Source organism: Hyla sarda, chromosome 2 (genome assembly GCF_029499605.1).
Source record: "Hyla sarda isolate aHylSar1 chromosome 2, aHylSar1.hap1, whole genome shotgun sequence".
In the NCBI taxonomy this organism is placed as follows: Eukaryota; Metazoa; Chordata; class Amphibia; order Anura; family Hylidae; genus Hyla; species Hyla sarda.
The window spans coordinates 480,318,573-480,346,033 of NC_079190.1; the positions used below are offsets into that span (position 1 = coordinate 480,318,573).

General features: G+C 45.7%; 1 protein-coding gene across 1 annotated transcript in view; it reads right to left on the minus strand.

Moving 5' to 3' along the window:
- Positions 1–27,461, minus strand: part of LTN1 (listerin E3 ubiquitin protein ligase 1) — a 161,974-nt gene that overhangs the window by 39,851 nt on the left and 94,662 nt on the right. Inside the window, exons 21-24 of the mRNA XM_056559464.1 lie at positions 25,266–25,419; positions 19,060–19,273; positions 15,384–15,618; positions 9,894–9,959 (exon numbers count right to left, since the gene is read on the minus strand). Of these exons, the coding sequence (XP_056415439.1) occupies positions 9,894–9,959; positions 15,384–15,618; positions 19,060–19,273; positions 25,266–25,419 (669 nt within the window). The remainder of the gene's footprint in view (positions 1–9,893; positions 9,960–15,383; positions 15,619–19,059; positions 19,274–25,265; positions 25,420–27,461) is intronic.

A 27,461-nucleotide genomic window follows, 5' to 3' on the forward strand; every position in this document is an offset into this window, starting at 1 on the left:
ACAGAGTGGGTGGAGTGAGCCGTAACCCGGAAAGGAGGAGCCTTGCTCTTAGAACGATAGACCTCTGATATGGCAGACCGTATCCACCGGGATACGCGAATCAAAGCGCCTAAAGGAAGAGGTGGCCGAGAGATAAACACACAGAGCTCTGCCCATGTCCAAATTGTGGAGAGAGCACTCCTTAGGGTGAGACGGAGCTGGGCAGGAGGGAAGGACGATATCCTTGTTCAGATGAAAAGAGGAGACCCCCTTCGGCAGAAAAGAAGGTACCAGCATAAGCATAGCCTTGTCCTGGTGAAGGCCCAGAAAGGGGGGTTGGCAGGAGAGAGACGACAATTCCGACACCCGCCGGAAGTCACGGCAATGAGAAAGGACACCTTCCAAGAAAGGAAGCGGAGAGAGATCTCCCAAAGGGGTTCAAATGGGGCAACTTGCAAGGCGCTGAGAACCAAATTCAGATCCCAGGGAGGCGTAAGAACCTGTAAGGAGGAGTCTCGTGTGTCACACCCTGAAGGCAGGTGCACACATGAGGATCAGAAGCAAGGGGGGCGCTGAGAAAGAATTGAAAGCGCTGACACCTGCCCCTTGAGGGAACTAAGTTTCCAGCCCAGACTGCAGAAAGGAAAGCAGGTTCGGCAAGCAAAAACAACCGGGAGACATGGAGCGGGCCTCGCACCACCAAAAATAGGCACTCCAGGTTCTATGATAAATCCTGGCAGAGGATGGTTTACGCGCCCGAAGAATGGTGCAAATGACCCGGAGAGAGAAACCGTGAGCCTTCAGCATCGCGGTTTCAACTGCCACACCGTCAAATGCAGCGACAGTGAATTGTGGTGGCAAAGAGGACCTTGAAAGAGGAGGTCGGGCTGATCTGGGAGACACATTGGGAACTTCCGCCACGAGCCGAACCACGATTTAGGCAGGACGCAAAAAGGTCCACGTCTGTGGTCCCCCAATGTTCGCAAATTGTTGGGAATACCTCCGGGTGGAGAGACCACTCTCCGGGTCGGGCGAGGAGCGACTTAGAAAGTCCGCCTCCCAATTGTCCACTCCTGGAATGTGGATCGCCGATATGGAGGGAACCTGGTGTTCCACCCAGACAAGAATCTTTGTCACCTCCGCCATTGCAGGGAGGCAGTGAGTGCCCCCCTGGCGATTGATATAAGCCACAGCCGTTGTTCGTTTAGACCCGAACCGGACATCCCCGGAGAAATTACTCCCAGTGAAGTAGACAGAGAAAGATGTCCCGAAGATCCAGGATGTTGATGGGGAGACTAGCTTCTTGAGGAGACCAGCGGCCTTGAACCGACCAGTCCTGACAAACATCCCCCCAGCCGAGGAGACTCGCATTGGTTGTTAAGACCTGCCAACGCAGTGGGAGAAACGAGCGTTCCTCCCGAAGGAGTGGAGAGTGGAGCAACCAAAGGAGCGACCGGCGAGCCGTGGGGGCAGACGGACCCGGGACCGAGGAGACTTGTCCCACAGAGACAGGATGGCCCACTGAAGAGGGCGGCACTGGAACTGAGCAAAATTAACGGCTTCCATGGCCGCCACCATCCTGCCCAACACTTCCATGCACGAACGGATGGACTCCAGATTTGGGCAGCGCAATAAGCGGATCACGAACAGAAGAGCACTCTGCTTGTCCGGTGGAAGAAACACCCGAGCCTTCTCTGTGTCCAATCGAAGCTCCAGGAAAACCAGGGAGTGGGAGGGAGAAAGGTTGGATTTCACCCAAAACTGGTCAAGGTTTGAAGAGTGATGTGGAGACTCTCCTGATTTTGGGCCAAGGATGGCGCTTTGATCAACAGGTCATCCAGATAAAGAAGCACTGACAACCCCCGAGAGCAGAGGATGGCAACCACCGCCGCCAGGACCTTGGTAAAGACCCTGGGCAGGGCCACAAACTGAAAAAGACCTGCCGGAATGCCAAACCTATCCTGGGCGGAAGGCAAAGGGGGATTGGGACATGAAGTGGAGCAGGCAGAACAATTGGACTCAGCCGAACCACCTGGCGGTTTAGTTTTACAGCCTGTACCAGCATAGTAAGTGACTAAGACGGTGACCACCCGTCTGGTAGGGGGTTCGGAGCTGGGGTCGGACATGGAAAGGACAGATAAGTGAGCCAACCCAGAGAAAAAAGGAACAAGCTCACCCAGGTTCCTGTGTCCTGAATCAGTGGAGCGACAGTGCAGGTGGGGGTCCCTTGCAGAGGTGGAGGTTCCTAGAGAGGAAAACCCTTGTTCCAGAAACTGCGGAAAGCAGCATGCAGGAACAGCAGTAGCGTGCAGCAACAGCAGTAGCATGTAGGAACAGCAGCAGAGTTTAAACAACAGCAGCTGGTAGAGACAACTGTGTGCAGGAACAGAATCCCTGAGGAGAGCAGCTGGACAGCATCTGCAGCGCTCGGGACTGAGGAATCATGTGACCGAGAGGGAGCAGCCCCCCCCCCCCCAAAGGAGTTCACAGCCTCCCATAGGTAGAGGGACCCCGAGGGAGGAGACCTGTGACCCCTGCAGTGCGCGCTAGATCACGAGAGGCCAACACTGACCTCCCGTGTGCGTGCTAGCAGAGGATTGGAAGGCGCATGACGCGCGAAAATAGAGGACGGAGCTACCTGACGAGCCACGCGCAAGATTTACATATGCCCGCCGGCTGCTCCCAGACATACGGGCAGCCGGTAATAATACAGAGACCGGCTGTGGTCTCTGAAGTAAAATGAGCAGCGGCAGGGGCCGGAACAGGGCCGTGTGCGTATAGAATGCTGCGGCTGAATAGAGAACCGGCCCGTGCGACAGTCAGAAGACTGTCGCACCAGAAAATGACCGCTGCTGGTCAGACTCCAGAGAGGAATGCCGTCAAGTCTGAAAAAGAAGTACAAGAGAGGGGAGAATGGGATCCCAATCAGGCTCCCTTCGCCAACCAGGGTGCCTCCAGCTGTTGCAAAACTACAACTCCCAGCATGCCCGGACAGCCTTTGGATGTCCGGGCATGCTGGGAGTTGTAGTTTTGCAACGGCTTGAGGCACACTGGTTGGGAAACACTGCCTTAAGGAGTTGTTCCCATGCCTCACCAGTCCACTCAAACTCCGCCAGAGCGGGTCACTCGGAAGATTGTCATAAGTGTGGCCTGCATGCTACCACCGGTAATGCATTTAAAAAAATAAATAAAAATAAGCTGATTCGTGGAAAACAAATAGTTAATCATCACCACAAAAATTTTTTTTTTTTTTTTTAAAACACAACATGGAAATCCCAAGCATAATTTTCCCCTTTTGTTGGTGGTGAACGATCATCATAGGAACAAAAAAACGCCTGGCACCTTCCTACTATGAAGAAGAAATTCCATACAGTTCATTGGAACACAGTGGGGGTGTTACGGCGGGGAATAAACGCCTTCCACATTTACCGAATCGAACTGGATTTATTGTACTTTGGATAATGGTTTATTCTAATTTGTCGCTTTTGCGCCAGTTTTTTTTTTTTTTGTTTCCCTTCATCTGCATAGGAGTGCTACAAGGGTAACACGTTGTGCTCGCTCCGTGGCCAATAATCCCCTATGAGTCACTATTCGGTAGGGATGTTCCTCTATATATAAAATTTGCTGTTACAGAGAGGAACAAAATCATCATTTTTGGAGTAGCCAAGTTTTATTTTTAAGCATATGAGGAGCTGCGTAAGTGACCTCTTCTCACTCAGTGATCCTCCTCGTGTGACCAGGACCTCCACTTTCTCTTCTGTAAGAGGGAACCTTCACAGGGGATAGGGAGAAAGTCTATCTGACTATACATTTTACAAGGCAATTGACCTTTCATTTCAGGGGTTTATAATAAATAATAACTGTGTAATGCATGGATAGGCCTCAAGGGGGAACCTATATCTATGATATCCATATGTTCCTAACAGCGTAGAGAGAGGAGATAACAAAATGGGACAACCCCCTTCAAAAGGTATTTATCACTTTACATGTGCACACGCACAGATCCAACCCGGGAAAGCAGAGGACGCGACTGTGCAGGTAAATCACATGACCACCAAAGTACATTCCAGTATAACCAGCACTTACATGGGCAGCAAATCTGGTATCAGCTATAGGTTCAATAGTCAGTGCCAAAACACATATTATGGTCTTTAAGCACAGTGTTTCCCAACCAGGGTGCCTCTAGCTGTTGCAAAACTGCAATTCCCAGCATGCCCGGACAGCCTTCGACTGTCCAGGCATCCTAAGAGTTGTAGTTTTGCAACAGCTGGAGGCACCCTGGTTGAAAAACACTGCAATAAAGTATACTATGTAGACATTGCGGTTACATAATTGTTGATTCTTACTCAGATCATCCACCTAATGTCTCCAGGTCATGTTAGCACAGTGTATTTTCAGTCGTATTTGCAAAAATAAATAAATACAGTGACTTTTTTTATTTCAACTTTATTTCAGCTTTTTCATAGACTTTGAACAAGCACTTTTTTTGCCTCATATCATGCACACTCACCATCACTGGCCATACAGCGCTATCAGTTTCATTCCAGCATGGCTGCATCAATGATGTAACTGGGCCATGTGATCACCAGTTTGACAAAATCACAGTGCTTAAAGGGGTACTCCGCCCCTAGACATTTTATCGCCTTAGTCAAAAACGTTGGCTGCTGCACCGGAGGCTTGTAATGTCACGACCATGCCCCCTCAATGCAAGTCTATGGAGAGGGCGTGGTGGGTGTGACATCACAAGGGGGCGTGGCCATGACATCAGCGCCGCATCGCTAGTCATCATGCATGGAGCGAAGTTTGCTCTGTGCACCGGATGTCTAGGGGTGGAGTACTCCTTTAGTGTATCAAAAGGAAGTCAGTCCTGAGTCAGCTGACTTCCTGTAAACTACAGGATGACATCATTACCTACTAGATCCCTCCGAGCAGCTCACAAACCTCTTCCCTCCCATATCTGTATATTTCGGCTGCTTTCTCTATTGGATTAGGATATACAGTGACCCCCTGACCTACGATGGCCCCGACATGCGATAATTTCAACATGCAATGGCCTCTCAGAGGCCATCGCATGTTGAAGGCAGCATCAACATACAATGCTTTTTTATGTCGGGGCCATCGCATAAACGGCTATCCGGCAGCGAAGACTGCTTCAGCTGCTGCAGGATAGCCGTTTAAGTTGCCCCGTGTGGTCCGGTGGGTGTCATTCACCTGTACTGGAGCTCCAGACCATCCTCTTCGGGATCCCCTGCATCACTGGCGCTCTCCATCATCGTCATCACGTCATCGCGCATGCCGTCCCGTCATTCAATAGGAGTGGCGTGCGCAGCGACGTGATGACGGCGATGAAGAGACGCAGCAGAGATGGTCCAGGGACGTGGCGACAGCGATGAAGGGAGACATCCAAGGCAGCGGTGAGCGGCGGGGACAGGTGAGTACTGTAAAACCTCCTATACCAGTGGTCTTCAACCTGCAGACCTCCAGATGTTGCAAAACTACAACTCCCAGCATGCCCGGACAGCCGTGGTTGTCCGGGCATGCTGGGAGTTGTAGTTTTGCAACATTTGGAGGTCCGCAGGTTGGAGACCACTGTCCTATACTTTACATTGCACGGATCCCTCAACATACAATGGTTTCAACTAACGATCGTTCATTTGGAAGGAATTACCATCGTATGTTGAGGGACCACTGTATAGTCATTATACACCTCCCCTCCAGCTCTATCTATATACTGGTGCTATCTCTATGGGCGCAGGATATAAGTCGATTTTTGGACTTACCGTAAAATCTCTTTCTCGGAGCTTCTATTGAGGGACACAGGACCATGGGTATATGCTGCCTGCCACTAGGAGGCTGACACTAGGCAAAAACAAAAGAAGGTCGGCCCCTCCCGGCAGGATATACCCGCCTCCTGGCTCTGAGCAACTCAGTTTAGTCCCAACGCAGAGGAGAAGCGACCAAGACAGAACTGTCCGAACAAACCCCAGAAAAGGAAGGAAACCGACCACAAACAAAAACACCCCCGAACCATGTGGCGGAAACTGGCTGGTCACCAACAAACCAATGGGCAGGTGCTGTGTCCCCAATAGAAGCTCTGAGAAAGAGATTTTACGGTAAGTCCAAAAATCTACTTTTCTCGAGTGCTTCATTGGGGGGGACACAGGACCATGGGACGCCCCAAAGCAGTTCCTGGGGAGGGAGAGCGAAAATCCCAGCTAGAACAGAACTCAGGCGGACGACGGAACTGCCGCCTGGAGAACGCTAAATTATGTACACGGTAAAACTTGGAAAAGGTGTGCAGAGACGACCAGGTCACCGCCTTGCAAACCTGTAAGGCCGAAGGCCTGTAAGACCGCCCAAGACGCGCCCACCGCGCGGGTGGAATGAGCCTGACCCCTGCAACGGTACGTCTCCGAGATGGCAGAGCCGTCCCTCAGGAAGCACAAACAGGGAATCACACTGCCGAAAGTAGGAAGTGAACGACAAATAGGTCCGAACTGCTCAAACCAAGTATAGCTTGTGAAGCTGGCGCTCCGGAGGATGAGAAGGGGACAGGCAGAAGGAAGGCAACACAATCTCCTCGTTCAAGTGAAAGGAAGACACAACCTTGGGCTGAAAGGCGGGTACAGGCCGCAGGACTACCTTGTCTTGATGAAGCACCAGGAAAGCGGAACGGCAAGAGAGGGCGGCCAATTCTGACACCCTGCGAATGGACGTAACCGCGATAAGGAATGCTACCTTCCAGGAAAGAAAGCGAAGGGAAATCTGACCAAGAGGCTCAAACAGAGAACCCTGTATGGCATCCAGAACAAGGTTGAGGTCCCAAGGGGCAGTAAGGGACCGAAACGGGGGAACTTTGTGAGCCACGCCCTGCAAAAAGGTCCACACATGAAGATCAGACGCAAGCGAGCATTGGAAGAGGACAGACAACTACCGAAACTTGCCCTTTAATGGAACTGAGAGCAAGACGCGTCTCCAGCCCCGATTGGAGAAAGGACAAGAGGTTAGGCAAAGAGAAGGAGGGGGGAGAAAGCAAATGAGCCTCATACGAGCAGAAATAGGCCCGCCAGGTAAGGTGATAAATCCAGGCGAATGAGGGCTTCCGAGCATGGAGCATGGTCCGAATCACACGGGAAGAAAATCCTCGAGCCCTCAAAACCGCGGTCTCAACAACCACGTCGTCTAAAGTAGTGGAAGTAAATTGGGGTGGCAGAGGGGTCCTTGGGAGAGGAGGTCGGGACAATCTGAAAGGCGGAAGGGAACGTCCGCCACGGGACCGACCACGTCTGCATACCACACGCCACAGGTACCTGCATACCACACGCCACAGGTACCTGCATACCACACGCCAGTCCGGGGCAACCAGAATCGCTGAGACGCCCTCCGCCTTGAGCTTCCTGATGACCTTGGGAAGAAGTGGAAGGAAAAGGTAGGGCAGAGCTAAGGGGTCCAAGGGATCACGAGAGCAGCTACCGTTAGAGCCAGAGGGTCCCCGCTACCTGGAGACAAAGCAAGGAACCTTCCTGTTCCGGCGGGAAGGCACAGGAAGATCGCACAGTTTTCCAGGATGTTTATGGGGAGATCCGACAGGGTCCAACTGCCTTGAACCGTCTCGCCCCGGAAGACACCTCCCCAGCCGAGGAGACTCGCGTCCGTTGTCCGAACATGCCAAGTGAGAGGCAGGAAGGAGCCACCCTCCCAAAGGAGGGGGGACAGGAGCCACCAACTGAGGGAGCGGTGAACGTGGAGCGGAAGCCGGATCCCCCGGTGGAGAGACAAGGGGGATTTATCCACTGGGAAAGGATTGCCCACTGGAGGGGACGGTACCGAAATTGGGCAAATGGGACTGCTTCCATGGAGGCCACCATCTTGCCCAGGACCGACATGCAGGTATGGACCGGAATCGGACCCGGCCGTCAAAGTAAGCGAATCCCCGACAATAACTACCGAAGATTGTCCTCCAGGAGGGTATGCCACTGTGTCAGAGCGGAGTCAGAGAAAAATCAGAGATTGGGACGGGGATCGGTTGGATTTCAGTTGATGATCCAACCGAAACTGGAGAGAGTCTGCAGAGTGACGTCGAGGTCTATCCCGGCAAACGGAAGAAAACTCTATTCGGTAGCCCTGGAATACGACCTCCCGAACCCAAGCATCTTGGAATTGAGCCAGCCAGGCGCCCCGAAAGAGGAACAGGCGACCACCCACCCGAGGGGAAGGCTCGGATGGGGGCGCACCCTTAGGCGGAGGGAGGCTTGCGAGTCCCAGCCTTAGAGGAGGGGCAGGTGGAACGGAGCCTCTTATCCTGAGGGGCCGCCAGCTTGTCCTGGTGGCCCGAGAAACGAAACGGGGTGAAAGGAAGGGGGTGAAAGGAAGGGGCCTTCCGCCGCGAGACCGAACGGCGTGGACGGTTTTGGGGTAAGAGGGAACTCTTGCCTATGGTAGCCTCAGATATGATCTCATCGAGACGTTTACCAAAGAGGCGGGACCCCATGAAAGGCAGCTCAGTAAAGGAGCGCTTAGAAGGATGGAGGCTGTGGCGGAACAGGCCCAAGCCGCGGGCTAAATTTAATGCATGCCCGCGGTCCGGGTTCCCCAGGAGACCTCGGGAACGCGGCCTCCAAAGTGCTGACGCCTGCAAACAGGGAACCACAGGCAAGTTACCCCATAGCTTGCCGGAGGAGGGGTGTGTGTTAGGGGGGCAGATTAACCCTAACCTCCCCAGAAAACACACATTCCCCAGCCATAAGGAAAAGAGGGCCAGGGAAGGGAGAGAGTGGCCCAGGAAAGGGAGAGGGGGGCCTAGGAAGGGGAAAAGGGGGCCCAGGGAACAGAGGGAATTCTCACCTACAGAGCTCCAGTATACTCACCAATGAAGGCAAACAGGGGGACCCAGACCCAGGGCACTCCACCAAGCGCTGGCTGCTGGCGAGGAGGGGTTACCTCCTCACCAGCAATGCACCGTGCCCATAGCTTGCAGGTGGGGGGGGGGGGGGGATCAGGCAGCGCCATGCTCCTGTCACCCCACGCTAGATAAAACAAAAGAGAATATCTAACTAGAACCTGGAACTAGAAAAAAAAAACAAGAAGAAATAAGACCAGGTCTGGAGAGCTCCAGACCTGCGTCTGCCTCCTCTGACACGAAGCTAAAACTGAGTTGCTCAGAGCCAGGAGGCGGGTATATCCTGCCGGGAGGGGCCGACCTTCTTTTGTTTTTTTGCCTAGTGTCAGTCTTCTAGTGGCAAACAGCATATACCCATGGTCCTGTGTCCTCCAATGAAGCGCTCGAGAAATAGTAGTTATACACCTCCACTCTAGCTCTATCTACATACTGGTGCTATCTCTATGGGATCAGGATATATAGTAATTATACACCTCCCTTTTAGCTTCATCTGTATACTGCTTCTGCTATGTCTATAGGATTAGTACATATAATGGTTATACACCTCCCCTCCAAACTTTATCTGTATACTGCGGCTGCTATTACTAAGATAAGGATATATAATAGTTATTCATGTCTCCCGAGGCTCTGATCAACACCAGCAGCCAAATAGATGACCAGGTGCAATGATAAAACACCACACCTAAAGCCAATGAATTCATGGGAAATGTAGGAAACATTACAGAATTATCTTCTGAGTTTTCTGCTGACACAACAGGATTTTTAAAGCTGTTCATGGGGGATATGGGGGGCTGATTTTGAAACAAATCAGCCGGGATGCCTTGTGGAGTCATGGTGAGCATATATCTATATCGATACACATATATATATATATATATATATATATATATATATATATATATATATAACATCTTATTTAAGTTGTGCCAGATATCTCCTTTAAATACAAATAGATGGCGTAGGGGGAAGATGGTCTTTCATTGTATATATCAATGCATTTTAAAAGCAGACTTACAAAGCTGGTTCCTCTTCATCCTCAGATCCATGGTCTTCATCAAACGCTGGCAGATCCACCATGATTCTGGAAATAAAAAATAAATAAATAAAAAAACAGGTTACTATCTGCTGATTCAGTATTTCTCCAGTTGCTCCAGCTGTTGAAAAACTACTACAACTCCCAGCATGCCTAGACAGCTAGTCATTCAGGTCCTGCCTAAGTAGACAGGGGGGGGGACAAGAGCTATTCATTAGGTCATTTAGAGCCTGTGATGTGACGTCACAGCTTACAAGGAACACAGCACAAATAATATGCTGTATGAAGGTTTACGGAAAAGTGTCCGTCAGTGCGCACATAGCATGTAAACATTGCCGAAAATAGTGAAATAACCTGCATCAATACTGACAACTTTAATAAACGGCTGCATTATTTGGCAGCTACAAATACGTCCTGAGGTACACTGTGTGAATATGGGCTCAATCATAGATACAGAAAAGCTGAAGCCCTAGTAATATCTGTGAACAGCAGCTAGCACGCTTGTGACGATTTCCAGATCTATCTTTTAACTATTAAATCATAAAGCGGTACTCCGCCCCTAGACATCTTATACCCCATCCAAAGAATAGGGGACAAGAAGTCTGATCGTGGGGGTCCCACCACTGGGGACCCCCGCATTCTTAGCTGTGGCACCCCCGACATCCGGTGCACGGAGCGAACTTCGCTCCGTGCCGGATGACTGGCGATGTGGGGCTGAGGCGTGTGACATCACAGCCATGCCCCCTCAATGCAAGTTTATGGGAGGGGACGTGCATTAAGGGGGCTCTAAACGAACACCGGGTGCAGCAGGGAGATTGCAGGGGTCCCCGCGATCAGACATCTTATAGCCTATCCTTTGTATAGGAGATAAGATGTCTAGAGGCAGAGTACCCCTTTAAGTTAGGTCACAAATGCTAATAAATAAAAATGCAATAAAGATATATATATATATATATATATATATATATATATATATATATATATATATAGATATAGATATAGATATAGATATATATATATATATATACACAGTACAGACCAAAAGTGTGGACACACCTTCTCATTCAGCGTTTTCTTTATTTTCATGAATATGAAAATTGTAGATTCACACTGAAGGCATCAAAACTATGAATTAACACATGTGGAATTATATACATAACAAAAAAGGGTGAAATAACTGAAAATACGTCATATTCTAGGTTCTTCAAAGTAGCCACCTCTTGCTTTGATTACTGATTTGCACACTCTTGGCATTCTCTTGTTGAGCTTCAAGAGGTAGTCACCTGAAATGGTTTTCACTTCACAGGTGTGCTGGTGTGGAGGAGGAGGTGTGATGGTGTGGGGGTGCTTTGCTGGTGACACTGTTGGGGATTTATTCAAAATAGAAGGTATACTGAACCAGCATGGCTACCACAGCATCTTGCAGCGGCATGCTATTCCATCCGGTTTGCGTTTAGTTGAACCATCATTTATTTTTCAACAGGACAATGACCCCAAACACCTCCAGGCTGTGTAAGGGCTATTTGACCAAGGAGAGTGATGGGGTGTTGCTCCAGGTGACCTGGCCTCCATAGTCACCGGACCTGAACCCAATCGAGATGGTTTGGGGTGAGCTGGACCGCAGAGTGAAGGCAAAAGGGCCAACAAGTGCTAAGCATCTCTGGGAACTCCTTCAAGACTGTTGGAAGACCATTTCAGGTGACTACCTCTTGATGAGCTTCAAGAGTTAGAGTGCAAAGTAGTAATCAAAGCAAAAGGTGGCTACTTTGAAGAACCTAGAATATGACATATTTTCAGTTGTTTCACACTTTTTTGTTATGTATATAATTCCACATGTGTTAATTCATAGTTTTGATGCCTTCAGTGTGAATCTACAATTTTCATAGTCATGAAAATAAAGAAAACTCTGAATGAGAAGGTGTTTCCAAACTTTTGGTCTGTACTGAATATATATGCAAAAAAAAAAAAAAATAATGTAGATCTAGGATAAGGGTGCTAAAAACACGCTGTGTTTGATCACTTAGTTTTACTTCTAAAGAGTTCAGCAGGGATTTTTATGGTGACTATAGGAAATTGTAAACCCAACTCTAAATGTAAAGCTGGAGCTTTTAATTGAAACAAGGGTATCCCCCGTCTTCTCCAGTTAATGACGGCATCGTGACCGCACTACATATTAAGTGTTCCCAGATAAAACAGAAAATAATGTAAGGTAAATGTGGGCCTTTGATGTGGAGAATTCCCCGCTGGGATACCGAGTCACATCTGTTGCTGGTTTCCTGCAGCTGTTCACCATCTCCGGTATTCCTATGTTCTCTGGTCGCTGTGTATGTGATCTGAGTCTGGGAACGCTGTTACGTAATGGCAGCAACCATGTGACTATGTTTACAAAATGTATATATATATATCTATCCCATATCTATATCTATCTCATATTTATCTCATATCTATCGATCTCATATCTATCTATCGATCTCATATCTATCTATCGATCTCATATCTATCTATATCTATCTATCTATCTCATATCTGTCTATCTATCTATCTCTCATATCTATCTATCTATCTATCTATCTATCTCTCATATCTATCTATCTATCTATCTCATATCCATCTATCTATCTCATATCTATCTCATATCTCATATCTATCCATCTCATATCTCATATCTATCTATCTCATATCTCATATCTATCCATCTATCTCATATCTATCCATCTATCTCATATCTATCCATCTATCTCATATCTATCCATCTATCTCATATCTATCCATCTATCTCATATCTATCCATCTATCTCATATCTATCCATCTATCTCATATCTATCCATCTATCTATCTATCTAATATCTCTCTATATCTATGTTTCTCATATCATTCTATCTATCCATCTCATATCTATCTATCTCATATCTATCTATCTAATATCTCTCTATATCTATCTATCTATCTAGCTTGAAAATGGCCGCAACTGGCAACCGAAACATTGCACTTGTCTGATGGAATAACCCACTTACCTTTTACCGCATGCTACGGAGTGCTGCAGAATCTTTTTGTCTTTATCTACAGTGCCTGGGACCGGGCCTTTGTCTACTTGCACCCCCCTGTGTTTTCTACACTCCAGGAGTGCTGCTCCGCCACAATTTTGTATCTATCTATCTATTATCTATCCTATCTATCTATCTCATATCTATATATCTATCTATCTAACTCTCTATGGGGGAAATTTATAAATGTTGGTGTAGGTAGAAGTTTTTTGTAGATCATTTTGGTCTAAATTTACCATACTTGTGCAAGGCACTTGATAAATTTTGTGCAAAGTTCTAAATCTCCACACAGTTCTATTTGTACACCTGAGCTGCACCTCACAGGAAGAGTGGACACAGGGATTTTGTTCTATTGCTTTTAGGCTCCGGATTCCATTGAAGTTTTTTGTTCACCAGCAAAAACGCCAGAAAAACTGTCCCAGCTTTTTCCTGCGTTTTGTCAGTTTTTCTTGCGTTTTTTCTTGTGTTTTTGCCGGTGTGTGGAAACAGTCAATTTTGTACCTTGTGGCAATTCAGGTACCGCTCTGTGGGTCGGATGCAGAGCGCCTGGTCCACAGATTGTAAGGAGGTGAGGAGTGATGTATAGCATATCCAGGGTACAGAGCATCACTACTTACCTCAGCCGGCTGTATAGTATACAGGGGTGCATAGTGTACCCAAGTATACTATGCAGGAGCCCAGCAAGGAAAGTGTTAACCCCCATTGCTGCTGAGCAGTTCTGGGTTAAGTCTTTGTGCGCTATCCTGTATATACAGCTGTCTATAGATGGATCCGTGGGGATCCCTATCCTGCTCATCTACGAAGGTGTATACGACATCTCCAAAGTTAAAGGGTAAGAGTCGGGCACTGTGCAGGGGATCGCTGGGGGTCGCAGCAGTTGGACCCTTGCCCACCCCACCCACCCCTGCACAAGATCAGACACTTACTCCCTATCCTGTGATAAAGGATAAGTTATGCTCATCAAAGTACCCCTTTACCGTTTACAGACTACAACGTTAAAAGTGGTTTCCAAAATTAGAAAAACATGTCAGCTCTCTTCCATAACAGCGCCATACTAGCCCAATGGTCGCATGTCTAGTATTGCAGATCAGCTCTATTGATGTTAAAGGGGTACTTCGGTGGGAAAAAAATAAATAAAATTAAAATCAACAGGTGCCTGAAAGTTAAACAGATTTGTAAATTAGTTCTATTCAAAAATCTTACTCTTTCCAGTACTTAACAGCTGCTGTATGCTCCACAGGAAGTTATGTAATTCTTCTCTGTCTGACACCTCTATCCATGTCAGGAACGGTCCAGAGTAGGAGCAAATCCCCATAGCAAGCCTCTCTTGCTCTGGACAGTTCCTGACATGGACCGAGGTGTCAGCAGAGAGCATTGTGGTCAGACAGAGAAGAACAACTCAACGTACTCTGTAGTACACAGCAGCTGATAAGTATTGGAAGGATTAAAATTTTTGAAATAAAAGTAATTAAAAAATCTGTTTAACTTTCTAGCACTAGTCGATTTGAAAAAATAGTTTTGCACCAGAGTACCCCTTTAAGGAGGCTGAGGTGCAATACCGACTAAAACCTGAGGACAGATGTGGCGCTGTTTCTATAACAATGCAGCTTTGTTTTTCTTCATTTTATAAATTGTATGAAAACCTAAGACACTTGTTCAGCATATCTGGGACTGGAAATGGGTTGTGGAGAGTATGAAGAATGGCAGAATTACACTAAACTGTAGACAAAAGTCACATTTTTTATGTTTGTCTGTAACTAAAGAATGACTTAAAGGGGTAGTCCAGTGGAAAACAAAATTTTTTTTCTTCAATTTAACTGGTGCCTGAAAGTTAAACAGATTTGTAAATTACTTCTATTAAAAAATTGTAATCCTTTCAGTACTGATCAGCTGCTGTATACTACAGAGGAAGCTGAGTTGTTCTTTTCTGTCTGACCACAGTGCTCTCTGCCGACATCTCTGTCCATGTCAGGAACTGTCCAGAATAGGAGCAAATCCCCATAGCAAACCTCTCCTGCTCTGGACAGTTCCTGACATGGACAGAGGTGTCAGCAGAGAGCACAGTGGTCAGACTGAAAAGAACGACTCAACTTCCTCTGTTGTATACAGCAGCTGATAAGTACTGGAAGAATTAAGATTTTTAATAGAAGTAATTTAGAATTTAGAAGTGTTTAACTTTCTGGCATCAGTTGATTTGAGAAAAATAAATAAATAAATTTCTACCAGAGTACCCCTTTAAATTTCCCCAAGGATGCTAAATCTGCATGTCATTGGGTTGTCTGAGCTGTAGTAAAATAACAGCATAAAAATAGCAGATAACAATGTGGGTGAAGTAGAGGGTAAAGACTAGAAGATGGCATAGTGACTGCGCAGGGAGAGGCTGGCAGTGCCACGTGACAACAGGAGAGGGACACACGCGGCTCATACTTATTTAGCATATGGTAGACTGTGATCTGCACGGCTCTGTCCCTATACAGCAGGAGCGGGGCCAGCGTATTCAGCAAGCTCTGTAAACCGTCCGAGAGGCTGCTTTTCTGTCCAGCAACAAACTTGGCCGGGAGCTTGTGGTTCAGCAGCTGCTCCTTGGAGATGAAGCACAAAGCTTCGCCCAGTGACTGCAGCACCGAGGTGTGATGGGAAACCTCCGGAGCCTTGTGCTCCCCTGTACACAGAAAACACAAGAGTCAGTAGGACACATATACTGTGATAAGGTTCTATAGAAGAGAAAGGGTTAACCCCCCTGCACCCAGTATTCTAATATATAGGTCTCGAAAAAAAAAAAAACTTTTAAAATGTCACAGAGAAATGTCAAAAGTTTTCATCGGTCAGGGTAACAGTGCTGAGACCCACACTGCTTAGAAGAGCGGGGCTAAGTGTGCAGTAACACTTTACTCACCGCCTCTCCTTGATCTTTGTCTCGCTGTCCAATAGACCGTGAGAAAAAGATCGCCGAGAGCCTTGAAGAAAAGTGCACTACCGCACACTAATCCCCGCTCGTTCTCCTGATTGGTTAGGAAGTTGGCATGAAGTTGGCACCCCGACCAATAAAAATTTTTGACCTGGCCCTGTGATCTGTCAAAAGTATTCTTTTTGTGACAGGTACACTTTAAAAGGGTACTCCACTGCCCCAGTGTTCGGAAAAAAAATTTCTGGATGTCACGCCCCCTCCCATAGACTTGCATTGAGGGGCATGGCCGTGATATCACGACCCCCACCACTCGCTCCAATCAATCTACATGAACGCTGGGTGCTACACAGAGATCACGGGGGTCCCAGCTGCTGTAGATAGTTGTTCCTAATCTTGCATGTCTGATGGGCCCTGTCCACTTGATTACTGTTACAGATGAGCGAACTTACAGTAAAATCGATTTGTCACAAACTTCTCAGCTCGGCAGTTGATGACTTTTCCTGCATAAATTAGTTCAGCCTTCAGGTGCTCCCGTGGGCTGGAAAAGGTGGATACAGTCCTAGGAGACTCTTTCCTAGGACTGTATCCACCTTTTCCAGCCCACCGGAGCACCTGAAAGCTGAACTCATTTATGCAGGAAAAGTCAGCAACCGCCGAGCCGAGAAGTTCGTGAAGAATCTACTGTAAGTTCGCTCATCTCTAATTACTGTATTATTTTTAATACAATTACACTGTATTTTGTTATGTTTACTCACTTTACAATTGTTTTACCAGTTTCCTGTCAAATTCAGACGAGCCAAAGGCTTTGTGGGCATGATGGGAATTGTAGTTACCCAACACCCGGAGAGTCACTGGTTGAGATATACTGGGTTAGAGTGCATTTACAGCATGTTATTGCAATAATGTTTTGTATAAGGTTTTGTGTTTGAAAACTATATACAAAAACTTACACAAAAAGATGTATCCATTTGTGAAAGTTTTTGTACTTCTGCGTTTTTATTCCCAAGCACAAAACTTTGGTCAACCGTGGTTTGGTTGATGGTTCTTTACTGTTTTTTGGGTCTACAATAGCTTAAAAAACCCTCATATCACCCTTATACAAAAAAACTGACAAAACCGTATAACGTTTTGGAAAAAAAAAAATGAAACAAAACTGTACCGGAAAAATCGTGATGTGAATGTAACTAGAAATGAGCGAACTTACAGTAAATTCGATTCGTCACGAACTTCTCGGCTCGGCAGTTGATGACTTTTCCTGCATAAATTGTTCAGCTTTCAGGTGCTCCGGTGGGCTGGAAAAGGTGGATACAGTCCTAGGAAAGAGTCTCCTAGGACTGTATCCACCTTTTCCAGCCCACGGGAGCACCTGAAAGCTGAACTAATTTATGAAGGTTTAAGTCATCAACTGCCGAGCCGAGAAGTTCGTTGCGAATCAAATTTACTGTAAGTTTGCTCATCTCTAAATGTAACCTTTGCCTTACCTTTCACAAACAATCCACATCTTAGCTGTAAAATAGTTTATTTGTTAGGAAAAACTGCCACCTAGTGGTGTTTTCAGAAACAACACCCAATATATTCTATATAGCCCATAATGGAGAAAGTTCTAGAATGGGGAGGAGTCAGGTAAGACAGGCCCCTATATATATTTGTCCTGAAAGGTTCAAACCCGGTCCACAACTAAGAGAAAGGGCCAGAAAAAGAGATTTATTCACTGTGGTCTCCAATTCAGAAAACAAAGATATAAAATAAAAGATACAATCGCTCCATAGACTTTATCCTGCGAACTTAGGGGGCTTCTGGCCAGGCCTAGGAACAAGAGTTCCCTCCCCCACATTTCATACAGCATGAAGGTAACCCTCAAGTATTAAAGGGGTACTGCGCCCCTAGACATCTTATCCCATATCCAAAGGATAGAGCATAAGATGTCTGATCGTGGGGGTCCCCCCCCGTTGGGGACCCCCGCGATCTCCCTGCTGCACTCGGCGTTCGTTTAGAGCATCTGATTCAGTGCCGGAGACTCCTGATGTCACAGCTACGCCCCCTCGTAGTTTGCTCCCTCTGTGTAGGACTCCCCAGAAGGTAGTTTACCCCCCTCTGTGTAGGACTCCCCAGAAGGTAGTTTACCCCCCTCTGTGTAGGACTTCCCTGTAAGTAGTTTACCCACCTCTGTGTAGGACTCCCCTTTAGGTAGTTTACTCCCCTCTGTGTAGGACTCCTCTGTAGGTAGTTTACCCCCCTCTGTGTAGGACCCCCTGTAGGTAGTTTACCCCCCTCTGTGTAGGACTCCCCTGTAGGTAGTTTACCCCCCTCTGTGTAGGACCCCCTGTAGGTAGTTTACCCCCCTCTGTGTAGGACTCCCCTGTAGGTAGTTTACCCCCTCTGTATAGGACTCCCCTGTAGGTAAGTTTACCCCCTCTGTGTAGGACCCCCTGTAGGTAGTTTACCCCCTTTGTGTAGGACCCCCTGTAGGTAGTTTACCCCCTCTGTGTAGGACTCCCCAGAAGGTAGTTTGCTCCCTCTGTGTAGGATCCCCCTGTAGGTAGTTTACCCCCCTCTGTGTAGGACTCCCCTGTAGGTAGTTTACCCCCCTCTGTGTAGGACCCCCTGTAGGTAGTTTAGCCCCCTCTGTGTAGGACCCCCTGTAGGTAGTTTACCCCCTCTGTATAGGACTCCCCTGTAGGTAAGTTTACCCCCTCTGTGTAGGACCCCCTGTAGGTAGTTTACCCCCTTTGTGTAGGACCCCCTGTAGGTAGTTTACCCCCTCTGTGTAGGACTCCCCAGAAGGTAGTTTGCTCCCTCTGTGTAGGATCCCCCTGTAGGTAAACTACCTACAGGGAGAGAGGTCCTACACAGAGGGGGGAAAACTACATACGGGGCAGAGGGGGGGGGGGGGGGGGGCGGGAGACCTACACGGAGATACTACCTACAGGCTACTCCTACACAAAGGGGGCAAAATACCTAAAAAGGTCCTACATACAGAGGCAAACTATCTTTAGGGGAGTCCTACACAGAGGGGGAAAAATACCTACAGAAGGGTCTTAAACTTTACTACAGTGTTTTCCAACCAGGGAGCCTCCAGCTATTGCAAAACTACAACTCCCAGGCTGTCCGGGCATGCTGGGAGTTGTAGTTTTGCAACAGTCTCTAGACTTGGTAGCATTATTATTTCGTTCCTTGCATTATGCAATACTTTACCTGCTATTTTTACCAACAAAGGTAACAGCAAGGCATCGATTCCTTCCGAAAAGAACTCCTTCCACTCGGAGATAAGATTTGCGGGAAGCTTTTCGGCAGTGTTGGTGATGACAGATTGAAAGTAAGCAGATAAATCCGAAGCCAGGTCGCAACTTACGCAAGCAAATAGCCGGACGAGCGGTACATGGTAGAGTGCGGAGCTCTCACACGCAGTCTAAGAATGCACAACACACAAGAGAAGGAATATGTGATTGGGCCATAGTTAGAGACTTTATTACTTAGAAATTCTTTTTCCAGCTTATCTATAATTGCAATGATCTGCAAGGCATTACACTTCAAGGAGGAAATCAGAAATAATCTTCATAATGCCTTCCAGAGAAATGAAAAATTCTGACGATTCCTCATCAACACAAATCTTATACACATGTACTATAAAAAAAAAAAAAAAATAATATATATATATATATATATATATATATATATATATAAAAAAAAATTATATATATATATATATATATATATATATATATATATATATACACACACACATACATATACATACATATATATACATACATACATATACACATACATATACATACACATATATATATATATTTTTTTTTTTCAGAAGATCAGCCATAATATTTAAACCACCAGAAGAGCTCAGACCCATAGAGGGATGGGCGCCACAAGATTTCTGAAGGTGTCTTATGGTATCCGCACCAAGACGCTAGCCAAAATTGCAGTTTTTTTTTGGACTATGCTACAGGGGCTGTAAAGTTAGTGAAGTTCATAATATAGTGTCTGTACCTGTGTTTCATGGTAGTGTCGCAATTCTACTGTAATCTTTGCCCCGATGTTTATTCATAACAACATACGTCGGTATTCCCAGGTTGCAGGGCAACCCGAGACATTACATCACTAGTCAGGTGTTGAAAGGAGCCTGTCTGCTTTAATGGGTAGAGTGACTGCTGTGTGGAGGGAACATTCTCTACAGGGCTGCAAGGTGTGCTTCAAAGAGGGGGGTGGCCGATGTGTAGGAGGGAAAAAAGTGAACTCACACTTCCAAACAAGGGATCCTGGGACTTGTAGTCAGAGGGAGGGAACTCTAACAGGAAATAGCCATTTCACAAAAAGAAATCAGCAGTGTCTGGCAGGTAAGTTCTAAAGTCCCCTTATGGTGGATAACCCCTTTAAGTCATATGAGCTGAGAGGTCCGGCCTTCATGGATCAGACTAGTTTCCCCAGCACGTCCCACAGATGATTGACCAATTTGATCCCTGTGTCATGTTCCTCATTCCTGAACAATTTTTGCAGTGTGTCCAAGGATTGAAATAGTGCACTGCTATTAGGGGATCCCGCTACCATGGGGCGATTTGGCCTGTATAATGTTTAGGTAGGTGGTACATGTCACACTAAAGGTTTGGCACTGAATCATATTAGTCCAGGGAAAGACATTTTTGCCATACTGCGGGCAATGTTAGTGAATAGTGACCAGTGGCCCACCTGTGAGGAATAGGGCACACTAGGGAAGGTAAGGTTTGGGTATGGGGTCCGCTCTTTATAGGGCGATACACTATCTAGGCCTAAGGTGTACTGTCCCCCCGATGAGGCCACCAGCTGAAACACGTTGGGACGTTAAGTATTTTTTTCGTTCACTTTTGTATTTTACATTTAAAAGGTGCATTTTGGATGATTATTTTGGCCATGGTCTCCTAAAAACATGCTCCTATCGCCCTTGTCCATGTAAATAAATTTTTGCCATACAGTGGCCAATTTTAAGGCCCTTATGGGATAAATAGTGTATGGTAGCACACCCGTGAGAAATAGAGCACACTAGGGAAGGTAAGATACAGTGGCTTTTTAGGGCAATAAGGTGTATTTTCTGTTATCTACCAGAAAGAGTGGGGAAACGGGCAAGCAATTGGCCCTTATGCTCTCCCTGTCTATAAACTTGATCCTTATTGGCCAGCATTGTGTTTGCATACCCACTCTCTTCCTGCACCTGTATGATTTGTTCTGATTTTCACAGATTTCTTTGGGGTCATGACCCTGTTACCTAATATATCCCAACCCCTGACAGGCGCCATTGTCTCCAGATAATCAATGTTATTCACTTGGCCTGTTTTAACGGTATGGCTGATCAGTATATATTTTTAAGTTATTCATCAGCGTTTAAAAGTAGAAAAAAGATATCCAAGTAAACACTACCCTCTAGTGGTGTACTGCATTGAATGCAGGCGACTGCAGAAAAATAAAAAACTAAACCCTCCCCACTAGGCATCACGCAAAATCATTTCCTGGTATTGGTCAAAATATGGTATAAATCCCAAGAAATCTTGGCTATCTAGGAATGCTCGTGTCTGATGCAATTCAACTTCTCATATGATTATTTAGAAGTCTAACAGAGCAGCTTGGACGGCAGACACTTATATTAAACATCTGCCCGGCTCTGACACTCTATCAGTTTTGTATAGTTCTCCTATAATCTCCCTCTTGACATGAGACGATCCTGTACCTTCCACATGCACATAACGGTATTGGGGTTATTTGTGCAGTAACACAAGTCAGATAGTGTGAAGTTTAACAAAAATAAATAAAAAATTGCGCTGCAGGTTTGCGACCTGTAAAATGGATGTCAACAAGGTGCGATGCCCATTTTGCAGATCGCTGACCTGCAGCGCAATTTTTAGATTCTACAAGATAAATTTGTATCTGCAGGAATTGAAAGGACCCAGAGGCTGCTTACTCTACAGATTGTATCTTACATGTCTACGGAGGTTTTGCGCTCTTAGTGCAGCTATATTTATTGGTAAATGCAATTACCTTCTTTTTTATTTCAAACAACCTATCCTGCGGGCTTCCGTACAAGCGCATTTTTTTTATTATAAGGACAGGTACACTTCAAAGGCCTGTTCTTACACAAATATATATATATATATATATATATATATACACATGTTTTGCTATACACATGTTTGTTCCCTTTGTGTGTATTGGAACTAAACCAAAAAAGGGAGGAAAAAAAAGCAAATTGTACATAATGTCACCAAACTCCAAAAATAGGCTGTTCAAAACTATTGGCACCCATAACTTAATATTTGGTTGCACACCCTTTGGAAAAAAAATAACCTAAATCAGTTGCTTCCTATAACAATCAATAAGCTTCTTACACCTCTCAGCCGGAATGTTGGACCACTCTTCCTTTGCAAACTGCTCCAGATCTCTCTTATTGGAAGGCGCCTTTTCCCAACAGCAATTTTAAGATCTCTCCACAGGTGTTCAATGGGATTTAGATCTGGACTCATTGCTGGCCACTTCAGAACTTTCCAGCGTTTTGTTGCCATCCATTTCTGGGTTCTTTTTGACATATGTTTGGGGTCATTGTCCTGCTGGAAGACCCAAGATCTCGGATGCAAACCCAGCTTTCTGACACTGGGCTGTACAGTGCAATCCAAAATGCGTTGGTAATCCTCAGATTTCATGATGCCTTGTACACATTCAAGACACCCAGTGCCAGAGGCAGCAAAACAACCCCAAAACATCATTGACCCTCCACCATATTTCACTGTAGGTACTGTGTTCTTTTCTTTGTAGGCCTCATTCCGTTTTCGGTAAACAGTAGAATGATGTGCTTTACCAAAAAGCTCTATCTTGGTCTCATCTGTCCACGAGACGTTTTCCCAGAAGGATTTTGGCTTACTTAAGTTCATTTTGGCTAAATGTAGTCTTGCTATTTTATGTCTCTGTCAGCAGTGGGGTCCTCCTGGGTCTCCTGCCATAGCGTTTATTTCATTTAAATGTTGACGGATAGTTCGCACTGACACTGATGCTCCCTGAGCAGGACAGCTTGAATATCTTTGGAACTTGTTTGGGGCTGCTTATCCACCATCTGGACTATCCTGCATTGACACCTTTCATCAATTTTTATCTTCCGTCCACGCCCAAGGAGATTAGCTACAGTGCCATGGGTTCCAAACTTCTTGATAATGTTGCTCACTGTGGACAAAGGCAAATCTACATCTCTGGAGATGGACTTGTTACCTTGAGATTGTTGATATTTTTCCACAATTTTGGTTCTCAAGTCCTCAGACAGTTCTCTTCTCCTCTTTCTGTTGTCCATGTTTAGTGTGACCTGTTACTTGCCCTAGGTGAGGTTAAAGGAGCATCACATGCTTGAAACAATCATTTTTTTCCACGGTTTTGAAAGGGTGCCAATAATTTTGTCCAGACCATTTTTGGAGTTTGGTGACATTATGTCCAATTTGCTTTTTTCCCTCCCTTTTATTCATTTAGTTACAATACACACAAAGGGAATAAACATGTGTATAGCAAAACGTGTGTTACTGCAATCCGTTTCTGTGAGAAATATTTCATTTTCTAGAAAAATTTAAGGGGTGCCAACATTTACGGCCCTAACTATATATATATCTATATATATCTATATATCTATATATATATATGGAGAGAGAGACATCTATATGAATTTATGCATATATATATATATATATATATATTTATATATAGATCGATATGTATAGATACACATATAGATATGTATACTTTTTTTTTTTTATGGGTTATCCGGGGATACATGTCTGATCGCGGTGGGTCCAACCACGATCTCCAGAACACAGTCCACCTCCTACCTTGGAGCGAACCGGATTCCTGCTCCAAGACAAACTTGTTTTGGAAGTGATGGCGGCAACAATGCCCTGCTTCAGCCAATGATTGGTGAGGTGGAAGCGGTCCCTTGAGAAAGTGGCAAAGGAAATGTACGTAGGTGTACAGTGGAGGAACAATACTAGCCACGATAGGAAAAAACAATATCTTTTTTTTCTTTTTTTCTAGATACAGAAGGTGATTTTACTATAATATTGCTATACCCTTTCCCTAAAATAGAGCTGATATTGTACTGGTTATGTGTGTGAGTGATATGTGTTGTTCCTTTTTAAGGAGACAATCTTATTTTTTTTTTTTTTTAAATCAACTAGTGCCAGAAAGTTAAACAGATTTGTAAATTATTTCTATTTAAAAATCTTAATCCTTCCAGTACTTATCAGCTGCTGTATGCTCCAGAAGAAATTATTTTCTTTTTTAATTTCTATTCTGTGCTCTCTGCTGACACCTCTGTCCATGTAAGGAACTTTCCAGAGTAGGACATAGCAAATCCCCATAGCAAACCTATCCTGCTCCGGACAGCAGCCATTGAACACCCATTGAAGTAGACAGGCTCCCTGTCATCAGCTGACCACATTGCAACCTGGGAAAAATCTGAGACAACAGTAATTTTGTATGCTGTTAAAAATAAATATTGGGATGAAACTCACAGAAGAATTGTGAGAAAACAGTCACACACAGGTACAGACACTATATTATGAACTGCACTAACTTTACAGCCCCTGTAGCATAGTCAAATAAATAAAAATTCCCGGAATACCCCTTTAATGTTAATGTTACATTGCCCTCTGTGATGATCTCATGGAGAATACAGGCTGTGACTTACAGGAGAAATGCAACAGAATAATCTGACAGCAACAAGGAAGCAAATCCAATAATAAACCCTTCATGTAGTCACTTAAAGGGGTAAAAACTTTTTTTTTTTTTTTTTTAAATCAACTGGTGCCAGAAAGTTAAACATATTTGTAAATTACTTCTATTAAAAAATCTTAATCCTTCCAGTACTTATTAGCTGCTGAATACTACAGAGGAAATTCTTTTCTTTTTGGAATGCTCTCTGATGACATCACGAGCACAGTTCTCTCTGCTGACGTTATTATAATAATAATAAGTCTTTATTTATTGTTGTCCTTAGTGGGATTTGACCCCAAGGCCCCAGCACTGCAGGGCAGCAGTGCTAACCACTAAGCCACCATGCTGCCCTTAGCATACATCTGCTATGCATGGTTGCTAAAATGGACAGAGATGTCAGCAGAGAGCACTGTGCTCGTGATGTCATCAGTGTTCCAAAAAGAAAGGAATTTCCTCTGTAGCATTCAGCAGCTAATAAGTACTGGAAGGATTAAGATTTTTTTTAATAGAAGTAATTTACAAATATGTTTAACTTTCTGCCACCAGTTGATTTAAAAGAAAAAAGGTTTTCACCGGAGTACCCCTTTAAGGCAGAGTGATCAACTTTACAACCATTCTTTATAATGACAACACTATATCTGCTCAAAAATAGCTATTGTCTGCCAACTTACCTCTAACCATGCTAACATGGAGCACATTACAAAATCCCACTCTGTATCCTCCAGGTTGGGTAAAGCAGACGCAGAGTATTTCAGGAGAAGTGAAAAGAATCTGATGATTTCAATGTTCAGGCCAATAAGGTCCAGGCCGGCATCCTTCAGATTACTGCAAAACACACAAACATTACATATCTGACAGTATTATAGGAGATTGGCCTTTGTATAGGGACATGATTGACATCTCGATTCCTATTTCTCTGTTTATATGGCTCCGCTAATGCGGCCTAGATTTCCCACGATGCCACTGGCTTTGCAGAGACAGAGGGTGTGGAGACTATTCAGTCCTATCTAAATGCAGCAAGTCATAGATCTGTGACAACGAGCGCCTTGTCCCCGAACTCACATTATAAAGCAGTGTTTCCCAACCAAGGTGCCTCCAGATTAGGGATCAACCGATATCATTTTTTTAGGGCCGATATCGATAATCGGTGCAGGTTAGGGCTGTTAACAGCCGATAACTTATACCGATCTTCCGGTATAAGTTATCGGCTATTTAACCCCCTGCGACACCGCTGCAGATCATTTATTTAAAGCGGGCGCTGCATAGGCCGCCGCCGCCGCCACCCGCTTCTCTCCCCCTACCTGTCCGGGTGGTCCGGGCCATCCATCCATCGTTCCTGTAGTGTCCGGGGGCGTTCCGGGTGGAGGGTGAACCGGTTCGGGCTGTCATCTTCTCCACTCCGGGCAGGCTCCGGCCTAGTACGCTGCATAGACGCGGCTGCGCAGTGACGCCCGTGAGCAGCGACGCACCTGACGTCACGGCGTAGCGACGTCTATGCAGTGTACTAGGCCGGAGCCTGCCCGGAGTGGAGAAGATGACCACCGGAGAAGAAGGACAGCCCGGACCGGTTCACCCTCCACCCGGAACGCCCCCGGACACTACAGGAAGGAAGGAAGGATGGATGGCCCGGACCACCCCCATTACGGGTAAGTTTAATTTTTTTATTGACTCGGAGGGTGGGGGAGGGGCCCGACCGGTATAGCGGTATGGGCAAAAATCCATACCGGTATACCGCCCAGCATCACGGTGGGGGGTACGACGCGGTGCGGTGGGTCGGGGGTGCGGTGCGGCGGGTCGGGGGGTGGCATTATCGGCAAGATAATTGCCGATACCGATAATGCACAAAATCGGGATTATCGGCCGATAATATCGGCCATACCGATAATATCGGCCATACCGATAATATCGGCCATACCGATAATTGGTCGATCCCTACTCCAGATGTTGCAAAACTACAACTCCCAGCATGCCCGGACAGCCGAAGGCTGTCCGGGCATGCTGGGAGTTGTAGTTTTGCAACAAGTGGAGGCAGCCTGGATGGGAAACGGCTATAGAATGTCAGTGTACTCCTATAAGATGCAGCTTCAGCCTGTTTTCTAGTGAGGGTTTTTTCTAGTGTCAGCGCTGAAAAGCAGAAGCGGGGAGAGTAGTATCAAGCTTGCATTACATAGGACACAATGAAGACACAGAGGAGGCAGACCATGTGAGTCAGGAGAGTTTTATAACTCTGCAAATGATCATTGTATGGGCTCACCTACTACATCGCTGCTCTACTGGTCCCTAAAATAGGACACAAATGATTGCTACAGAAATTTAGGTGGTGAGGGTCAGGGCTGCCAGGAGCGATCTGCTAGTAGATGATGTCATTACAGGAAGTCAGCGTCTCGGGAGAATCTCCTGTCTACACAGTAGAGCATTTATTTACTGGGGATCAAATGACACAGCTAAGAGTCCAACATGTATGCATCCAAGTAAGCTGGAATGAAACAAATAACACTGCTAGAATATGGCTGATAAGTAAGCATTATGAGGGACATTTATCAATGTTTGCTTATGTATTCTTTTTTTTAGTAATTTTTTCCTTACTTTTATTTTGCTTATGTGTGACATATTTATCAACTGGTTTCAGCCTGTTGATAATTTTCTTTCACGTAAGCAATTTTTCCTTTTTTACTTTGGTAGTAGCTTTTTCTGCTCCATGTTTGAGCTGGAGTAAATTTAGTCAATTTTTAACCTTGTTGCAACTTATTTTTGTGCAGTTGCGACTAAAGCAAATCCATTTTGAAAAATTTACTACGTAAGCAAGTTTGAATTTTCTTGCTTTTCTTATTCTTGATGCAAATTGTCGCACGAAAACACACGTAGTC